At 43.5% G+C, this 10,441-nt stretch overlaps 1 protein-coding gene across 1 annotated transcript; it reads left to right on the top strand.

Moving 5' to 3' along the window:
- The first annotated feature begins 81 nt into the window (after positions 1 to 81).
- reep2 (receptor accessory protein 2) lies at positions 82 to 9,055 on the top strand. Its single transcript, XM_068588476.1, has 8 exons — positions 82 to 331; positions 2,360 to 2,432; positions 4,377 to 4,453; positions 4,767 to 4,887; positions 5,011 to 5,124; positions 6,066 to 6,246; positions 7,765 to 7,928; positions 8,845 to 9,055. Exons 1-8 carry the CDS (start codon positions 300 to 302, stop codon positions 8,914 to 8,916), a joined length of 834 nt encoding a protein of 277 aa, XP_068444577.1. The 5' UTR covers positions 82 to 299; the 3' UTR covers positions 8,917 to 9,055.
- Positions 9,056 to 10,441: the final 1,386 nt, after the last annotated feature.

Here is a 10,441-nt window from a genome sequence, read left to right as displayed (position 1 = left end):
GTCACTGTCAGTTCACTTGATGTGCACCATTTTCTTAACTTTGAAAGGACACATTTTCCACCGGCGTGTTACTGGCCCTTTAAGAGAGCCTGTCTCTCTCCCGCTTGCAGCCAGACTGCAGCACATCCTCGGCTGCTGCTCGCCCACCTGACAGCACCGCGCAGCGGACTGGCAGCACCGGGTCACACCGCAACACACCGCGTCCTGGAGGAGGAATGGGGGGCACCTAGCCCGCTAGCTGACCACCTCGATTTCTCTGGAAGCGGCGAAAGCTCCCGGACGGCGGTCCAGAAAGAACGATGGTGTCCTGGATGATCTCGAGGATAGTCGTGTGAGTCTACTGGGCCGGGGGCTGCATCTGTTGTTGTGTGTTTTCACGGCCCCCATTCATCAGCTGGCTGACGCTCAACGCCACGCCAACGGGCTAGCATCCATTTTCTGTCTGTGCACAGTGACGTTTCAGAAATGTAGAAACCAGATAACGCGGGCGAAGCTGTTAATTAGCTACCAAGCGAAGCAAAGGTCCCAACGAGTCGTGAGAGCCGTTGCCCTCGGCCGTTGCTCTCAGTTTCTTGGATACGACCCTCCAACGTGCGCTGGCTAGTCACCACCTGACAGACGACGTGCTGGCAAGGGAAGGAGCTGTTAGCAGCCCACGTTGTTCAAGTGAAACCTGCTTAATATGTCGGCCTCGCTACAGACAAGGAAAGCGACTGCCTTCCACGGCGTTTTAAAACACCACAGCCTGAATATGGCTGAGCGTCACAGCGCCCATATGGTAACGCGAGTTAGTCAAATGGGACGACGAGGTGAAGCCTAGATTTAGATTCAGGGATCTGGCCAGCTGCATGTGCATATTTTCAATAATACAACAGGACTTCACACATCTCTTTCTGTGATCAGTAGAGTAGTTCAGGTCTGGACTTCCACATCACATCCCGACAGTGTGGATGACTCAACTAAAGCCAGCAGCTATCATCATCATCATCATCATCATCATTCCATTTGCAGACATTTTTTTTTACAATGCTGCATTATCATAATCAGGATATTGTGTCGTCAAATAGGTCAAATTCTTGTGGATTTAACCAGGCTATACTTAAGATTGGTCCCCAAATGTAACTATGATGCTGGCTTTTAAAGGCCCAGGTGTAGATCTGTTGGTGTTTCATCTCCTATAAATAGTTTGCTTGTCTGGATTAAATTAGTAGAGGATAGTATTGGCAAAGGGTTACCTTTTAGTTGCTTCTAGCTGGTTCTGCTTCTGAGCTCCTTCCGCTAGTCATGCATTGATTGGAGACAAACTATGTGACTGGACATGCATCATAATGGCTGCGGCATATCTAACACAAGATCAATCACTTGCAGGTGCATGTTTAATGCACGGAGAAGAGATTACTTCTTCACTGTGCATTAAACATGCCTATTTGTCTTTTTGGGGTGAATAAGCAGGGTACATTTTTATGTGCTGAATATCTCTGGTCTTTGTGTCTCAGCGAGACGATGGGATGCCCACAAACTCTGTGAATTGAACCTGAGATGGGGACACAAAGAGGCACAGGGCGTCTGCTGAGGGAGACGACTGGCCTAGATGCCTGCTACGAGTCGCCTCGGCTTACTGTACAAAGCTGAGAGGCGCTGCACGCATGACCGAGCAGCTCAGACACCAACTGGGACAGGGGGGCTACTTGGATGCTGAGAGAAACAGTAGATATGCAGCCGGCAGCACAGGCCTCATTGAAGGAGTCTGTGTGAAAACCATTTAATCCTTAGTCTAGATAAAACGTATCTCACAATTGGCGAAAAAGCAGCCCACAGACGAGCTAGTGACTTTCTGAACTCTATTCTCCCTGCTAGCCCCTCACTCAGCATTTCTCATCCTGTCACATCAGCACAAATCACCCCAGTGGCACAGCAACGCAACCAAATGCACATAAAGAACGTGTGTGTGTGTGTGTGTGTGTGTGTGTGTGTGTGTGTGTAGTGTGTAGTGTCCCAGTCTGCACATGGACTAACACATGGTGACCCACCCCTGGCACACTTTTGTATTGTTTTTTCCGTTTTGTCCAGCTGCAGCTTTTCTGACTTTAACACATTCTGTTTTAACAAGCCACTGCCCATCAACTCTACGAACTGTGGCAACACCAATTATGTTAAAAACACCAAGAGACTGACTTTGCTGAAGTAGCCCAATAACACAGAAAGCTACTTGTGTTTACATAAGCACAGAGCCAACATGGCTAACCTGCTTTTTAAGGCTAGATACATGAGTTATGTGTCAGAGTTAACATCCAGAGGCCATGTTCACAGGCTGAATCCCCCTCTGACCCACGCTTCTCTGCTCCTTTGCGTTCTATAGCCTCGCCTTTGGGACGCTCTACCCAGCCTACGCCTCGTACAAGGCTGTCAAAACGAAGAACGTGAAGGAATATGTGAGTATCCTCCCCTTGCTAATGTTTTAAATGCACAGAACATGAGGACCAATGTATTACAAAGCCCACAAATATAATTTAGGCTTGGCATTAACAGACCAAAATATCAAAACGGGTTCATCATGATCAGAAATGAGCATGGCGTGGTAGCTAACTGGGGCACGCTGGCCTTTTATGAAACTGAGGCGCTATAATGAAAAAGTAATACCTCCATATCACTCTGCTAATTCTTATGTCGATTTAGAATAAAAGAAGAATTGGGAACACGTTGTGTGCAGGTTGTCTTTCATCTGTTTGAGCTAATGATTTTTATCCAACACCTGCAGAGAATAAATGAATGTGCACTCAAATCCTATTGATTACATAGCAGCCTGCCATACTGCAGATTGTAAATACCTGTGACTACATGACTTCATCTCGTGTAGTTGTTCCCAACCGATGGGTTGCAAAATGCATGTGATGGGTTGCACTATTACTCGATGGGAGAGAAAGAAAGAAAGGGATTCATAATTCTTTAATACTGACTTTTCTAAGTCAAGTGAATAAGGTTAGGAACAACTGATCTGGTAGACGTTTTACACCCGTAGCACGCTGCACGAAACTGTCCAATCCCTTGATACTAAATTGATTCATGTTTAAATTTACACTCCCGTATTCGTCATGACGTCCTGCAGTGTCTGCAAATTTACTCACAATTCACTGTTATTTTAAAACTCGTCGGAGTCCTACGAGTAGTCCTACTGAGCTGTTGGATTTGGTGGCATTGTTTAAAAAAACACCAAAAACTATCTTTTAAAGGCAGAATGAGAAGGATTTATAAAACATTCCTTATTCACACTTACTACCATAGACCGCATAAAAGAACACCCCTAGTTTGGAGAAACAAATGAGTACCAGCACGGGTACAAAGTCATGTATTGTTGACGGGGTCAGCAGCAAAACTTGTTTTAGCCCCCTAATCGAAAGCCTTGCCCTTTAAAAAACATCAATGTCTGTTTAAGTGTGCCCTATATGTGGAATTTCTTCAAGATTTTACCTTGCCATGTACACCGTCAGACAGCCCTGTTTGAACAGGAATTGAAGCATCAATATCCATCACTTATGTCCTTAAAGCTTTTTGTCAAGCTCAATTGACAAAAGCTCTAATTTCACCTTGCGGATCACGGTAGTTGCTGCTCTACCGCTGACTGTGGATAAGCCACTTCAAAAAATCGAAACTATCCCTTTTTAAAGCAGAACAACAAATAAAGTAGAAATAATGTTCAGATGGAATAACCAGTAGAAACCAGGATGATTTATTTATCAAATGGGCTTTTCCCTGCTTACCTCATCACTGCAAGAGATGAGAGACAGAGGGAGTGTCCAGGACGCAGAGGAGGATACAGCAGCATCCTGGCACTCCGCCTAGATTAGCACTGGTCTCCTCCTCGTAGGTTACCACGGCAATACCCCCCTCCCCATCCCCACCCCCATATGCTACTCAAGCTACAGAAGGAGCAAATGATCGATGGAGGAGTGAGAGTGGACGATGCCGTTTTTAGAAGTGATGTTTTCATTCCCCTCTCGTGTTTCTTGTGAGCGAGATTCATCACTGTGTTCATTTGGCCGCGTACCTGTTAATGCCTTTAAACATACCGTTACCATGCGGGGTGTCTCCTTTTAATTTGATAAATAATCTAACATATTGGTATATCAAATGTGACAATGTATTTCTGCTAATTTGATATTGTTTTCTAAGCTAGATTGACCGTAAGTGCCTTGTTTATAGCGTTTCATTGAGTGGACAACGATGCCCTACATTTCCTTTGTCTCCAGGACGTTTACCATGAAACATATGTTGCACTGATATGTCTGTTTTGTTCCACGCTTCGCAGCACGGGTGCACTGAATGCTGTGGGTTTTCATGTGCTATTTTTGTGATGTTGTTTATCTGTGTGTGTCCAGGTGAAATGGATGATGTACTGGATAGTGTTTGCGTTGTTCACGACAGCAGAGACGGCCACAGACCTGCTCCTATCATGGTGAGTCAGGAGCTGCTCATTATAGGGACCCTCATGCCCAACTAGCTCATAATAAGTAAGCTTATGTAATATCAATAGACACGTTATTGTGTGTATCCCATGCAAAGTAAGTGCTCTTAATATTTTTAGTACAATGACCGATATTGAAGTATCATGTTTTCCCTTCATAAAATGCAGCTCACACATCAATTCGGCCTTTTTTATATGTTAGATCAGGGTCTTCTCATTATCTTTCTCTTTATAATTCAGTTGTCTGACCCATGTCCAAAGCTTTTTATTTTATTTTCCTCTCGCCTCCTGTTTCATTCCACAGGTTTCCATTTTACTTTGAGCTAAAGATTGCCTTTGTGATCTGGCTCCTGTCCCCATACACCAAGGGCTCCAGTGTCCTCTACCGCAAGTTTGTCCACCCCACGCTGTCCAGCAAAGAGAAGGTAGGAACAAGACTTTAACAAACAACTTTTACATTTGTCTCCCAAATATAAACTGTTTTGCACATTCACATTGAAATATTCAGATTTTCCTTTTCCTCTCTTTACTGTCATGGTGTGCTACAGGAGATAGATGAGTACATAGCGCAGGCCAAAGACAGAAGTTATGACACCATGATGAGGTTTGGAAAGAGGGGTCTCAACCTGGCTGCTACTGCTGCCGTCACCGCAGCCACCAAGGTGAGCTGTGTGTTTCGTGATCTGTAAACTTGGAAACATTCATTCATGCATTTTTCTTTTCATTTTTCATGTTGGGAAGTTTAAAGCTCTGAGTTGTTTGGTATAGCAACATGACCTCTATTTTCTGGGCGCTTTGCTGTGCTACACACACTCCAACATTTCTAAGGAAATACTACAGTTTGTTCGAAGCTGCCTTGTATCACTTCTATAGTGCAGACGAGTGATCACATCCCATGCATACTCCATATGTTTGTGATGAATGCACAGCTGTATTTACATATGTCTACTTGACATAAATTGGATTCTCCAAGGACTATTAAGCTTGGTTTCTAATGTCCCTTGCTAGCTTCAAACATTACATTATGACTAGACCAAATTAAATATTCCGTCAAGCTTGCTGGTCTCCAAATAAAAGAAATATGTGTGCGTGTCAACAAGGAAGGCAGTGGCCTGAAGGTGCAACAAGTTGTTGTTGAACTTTGTCATGTGCTTGGGCAAACAGGAACTTGTTGGTGCTGCTAACGGCAATTACTGCAACATTTTTCAAAAGTGTTTACACTTTTACACAATGCTAGTTGATGCTCTGCTCACTATTATCATGCAAGTCTTCTCCATTAAGTAGTGTAAAAACATATTTTTATTTATTTGTAATATGGTTGCTTCTTATTAACAGGTGATGCTATGACTGCACAAGAAATAAAAAATGAACTTAATTTATTTTTTTTCCCAGTATATTTGCCATATAATCCTGTCCCATCTAGTCAGTAATACGTAGGTCAATTTAATTTGCTACTTTCAATATTTGGTAACACACTTCATCGTTATTTTTAAATGTTCTAATCGCCTTCCTCTGAGAAATGTGTGATGCACTGGTCAAGGTACATATTATCATGCTTTCTCATACTTTACGTGTCTGTGTTTGGCTTTGCTGTGATGCCCAGGGGCAGGGCGTGCTCTCGGACAAGCTGCGGAGTTTCAGCATGCAGGACCTGACTCTTATCAACGCTGAGGACGAGCTGGCTCTGCACACCTCAGACGCCCGCATGAGGCGGGACACCATGGATGAGTTGAGCTCCGGGTCCAGCACGCTGCCCCGCGCCAAGAGCTCCACTGCCCGGCAGAGTAAGGCCTCTCGACACGCACCACCCACACGGCTTTAAAAGCAGCTTCACATGGAGAGGCGTGGAGCCGTACGCATCAGAATACATCAATAAATACATATACTGTGTGTCCAGTTTGCTGATTGGGCAGGGGTCGCACTCGGAGGACTTATTTTGTTTAACTTTGATCAGAGCGATTGGAGCGAGTCACGCTAAGTGGGGTCATGTGATTTTTAAAGCACTGTAGGATGGCAAAGAGGAGGAGGAGATGCAAAGAAGTGTGGAGTGAGTGTGTGCGGGCGGGGGGGTTAAAGCATGTGACTCCAGTGGGAGGAGAAGCTTGGAAGGAAGACTCTTTGTGTCTCACTAAACTGCCGGTTTGCTGGCTGTGTAGGCCTGACGAGCTGTGAACTGAATACAGAGAGAGACATAGAGGCCGGGAAACAATGGACAAAGTGGCATACTTTTAAATTAAACTTCAAAAGAAACCTTGGGCAAATTCAAAATCCAGTCTGATGCATTCACTTTAGTGTGTTCCAGTGTTAAAATCTAAAATACTTTTCCACTTGTTACAAAAACAAAGTTTGTTCACAAAGTTATTATGCAGAACTATTCATGCTAATACTCTTTTACAGGATGTAAACATGTTGAAATGTTCTGTCTATATTTACAAAACGCAATGAATACATTAGTTTTTAATCAGAATTCCTGACTAACTTGGCATGTCGACGCTTTTAACGGTTCTGAACAACAAAATATTGAACATGGACCCATGTTTTCTTCCCTTGACAGATTGTTGAGTTTAATTATTTTCAAGTAGCCTTAAGGGATAAACTCTCAGTATTTCACATAAAAAAAATTAAAAAAAGATTTAAAAAAAAATGTCTGATGCCATTAATCATCCTATGACTCTAATCTTGTGACTCCTTCCAACACACTTCCAACAGAGGCTGCGAACCACTTCTGTACAGTGTTAAAGTTTATACTGGGGACCTTCAATCCTCGTGAAAGAGGCCTGATTGTTTTGTTTTTACACATGCTTCAGCTCCAGAGTCTGTTTATCTATCGCTTAAGCAGTCTGGAGTCGAGTCACCGACGCGCTCTCTGCTGCTCCTGTAGCTTCTGGTGTCGGTGCACTGATATGGACACGCCAATGATGATCCTATCTGAACTTTTGTAAACCCAGTACATATCAGATTCTGTTGTGGTGGCTGGGCATAAGAAACTCCTTTTTTATCAACAATTTACTTTAAAAAAAAAAAGTGTTGAAACAAAAGCTGTACTTTAAAATGTGTCCACTGTGTGGCGTGAGAGGCTGTGACTGCAGTGATACGAATCACAGTTCCTTCAGGAGTCTCATCTGTTCATCTGTGGGGCGTTTGAATGTTAATAGGATTAAATCCTTTTTGTTTAGAGGAAAGCACATTTAGGAATCTTAATGGCAAATAGTAGCTGATGCCTTAAGTTTGGCTGCTCTTGGCTCAATCTCTCTGTTTTCTCAGCCGTCGGGTGAATCATACATTTTTGTCCAATCCTGCAGCCCGCTCTTCAGCAGCGCCGTCCCTTGTTGACGACGCTTCATCCCAACACAGCTCTGACCAATCAGACACAAGGACGGAACACTCTGATGAAGATGCAGGAGACAAAGTACCCAAACGGGCCAGCGTCAAGGCAACCAAGAAACCTCCTGCTGCTAAAACAGAGGTAGGACACGGACACACACATGCACACACACACAGTGCGTCCTAGAATATAGTCTCTCATTCCTTTTAATTCAAGCCCAAGCAATAGATTTGTTTGGTCGGCCAATAGAAACACTCCAGCATTGTTTTTGCATGTTTTCATGGGGTACCTCCCAAGTCATTTCCTCGCTTGAAGCGGAGGTTTTTCTGTGCAGCCATATTGACAGCCGTCCGTACCAAAGCTCTTATTTCTGCTCTAAGGAGCGAGGATGCACGCGAGCAGGCTTCCAGGAAGGTTTTTGATAAGATGTGATCAGTGGCCGTAGTCATCAGAAACCGACGTCGCTTAACGTGACCCTGCTGAGGAAACATCTCATTTCTCTTAAAACATATGTCCTTGTTTCCTCTGTCCTCGCATGGTTTCCTTGCGTCTCCCGTTGCATCCTTGGTGGGAGGGACCAAGTTGAGGAAAAGACGCAAGTGAGGGAAATGGGGATGGTATTAGGAGACTTGTGATGTACCCCATAGAAATGATTAGTCTAGCCTTTTAATTTTTTTTTTAGGACATCATCCCACTGCAAGACTACAAATTTAAGGACACTTTATAGACTTTAAAAGGTTTATAGTTTGTGTTCACTCTGATCAATATAGTTATTGGCACTGCACATCAGAAATGTGATATCATGTCCTTGTGGGGACATTTTATTTTAAGATCAGGCAGAACTTCTCTAGAGCCTTAGAAGATATTATACAACAGTATGATACAACTCTCCATGAAGAGTAAGACATCAGTTGTGTTCTACTAAACTTGATATATCGCCCAACTTTCAAACCTTTTGGACCTCCTCTCGATATTAAATAATTATCTACTGTTTAATAAACCATGTCGCTCTGTATTTACCGTCTCCTCCTTCCTGTCTCTCTCCTCCCTCTTCAAGACACAAACCAAGACTGTGAAGAAGCCGACCAAAAAAAAAGCCACGACTATTAATGCAGAGACGCCACCTTGAGGGCTGCGATCCACGTCCCCCAGCCTCCACTCTCTCCACACAGCCTGCAGGCCCTCCTTCCTCTGTTCGGGTTCCACACAGACACACTGTGTGTATATATATTTATATATTTATCTATATATAAAGCACTGAAATTGTGTCACTCTTGCTGTTTTTTAGAGCAAAATGCAGGCTTTGGTTTTCAGCAGTATTTGGGCACCCTGATGTTGTGTTGGTCCTTTTACAGTTACTGGGTTGATGCATACTTAGCCTCTTCACTTGCATCATCCTAGATTCAACAGTCGGGGATGTTTCTTAGATATTTTTTTAGTCTGGTTAGTGATGCATCCATGAATGCCCATTGTCCTTTAACCCCTAGACATATACGTGTAGGTCTCTAAGCGGTGAGAACGTAAGCTGACCATGTTGCAGTTTTTGTCTCATTGATTCACATCCTAGGCTGTTTTTTGGTTGAAGTACCCGTAGTAAAATATTACATTCTTCACTAGATCCATGGCCCTTATGTGTTCCCGGGCTACTCCTGCATGGTTCCAACGAAAAGACAAATGTAAATGTCATTCTCTACAAGTCTGGGTTTTCACCTGGACCTGACCCCGATGATGGCAAGCCTCAGGTGTTGTCTGCAGAGCACGGACAACATCGCCAAGACAGTTGGCTTTCAGTTTATTGTGCCTAAAATTAATTTATTTTTTACTGAGGAGTAAGAAGGTGGTTTCAAGCATTGGCCAATAATTGTAGACATCCTCATTACTCTTTCAGGCATAATAGTTTCCACGTTTGACGACCGCTCAGAACATCACCACCATGTCTTAGCTCATGCTCTATCCTCTCTATCTGTTTAACAGGATGACTTGTGAGCATACCTGTTTTGGCTCTTTATTTTACCTTAATTTAAACGCTTTGACTGCATCTTCAGCCTTATAGCGCTTGGAACATTTTAGCACCCCCTCATTAAGTCTGTATTCCTCTGAGCCTGGCTCTGTTAAGTTCAGGTCTCATTTACAGCAATTTTCTTCCTGACTGCTTTAATGTGACTTTCACATCGTTTACTGCTGAAGGGAATGGTGCGTTTAGTGTCGGCTGAGTTATCCTCCATCTGGACGTCACTCATTTATTACACTTGTTTTATTCAGGTCCTTTGGTCATGTGATTTAGGAATAAGTATGATCAGTTGTGCATAGCCAGGCCTCCCGATAAATACAGTAGTCATAGAAGATTCGCTGGTGTTTTTGAGGTAACGTATCTGCTTTCACTACAGTAGTGACGTCTGTATATTGTGTCATACATCAGAAGGTCACGAGACGCTCTGCACTTTCTCACGCCGTTTTAAGTCAGGATATAGCAAAGCAATATGGAACTAATTAAAACAAATCCAACATCAGGACTGAGGAATACTTTTCTCATCGCTGTGCTGTTCCAGAGTCCGACCTGGCTCAGGGTCTCTCTAAAGACACTGGCCTTGTTTTTGGATTGGTTCCTGCTGAGTCCTTAATGAGCAATTTAAAAGGATAACACTACTTCTGCT

This window comes from Clinocottus analis, unplaced genomic scaffold (assembly GCF_023055335.1).
Source record: "Clinocottus analis isolate CAN_PGR_092001 unplaced genomic scaffold, fCliAna1.0.p SCAF_10, whole genome shotgun sequence".
Classification (NCBI taxonomy): domain Eukaryota; kingdom Metazoa; phylum Chordata; class Actinopteri; order Perciformes; family Cottidae; genus Clinocottus; species Clinocottus analis.
The sequence above is the reverse complement of the archived record's forward strand: the minus strand, read 5'-3'. Positions and strand labels throughout refer to the sequence as shown.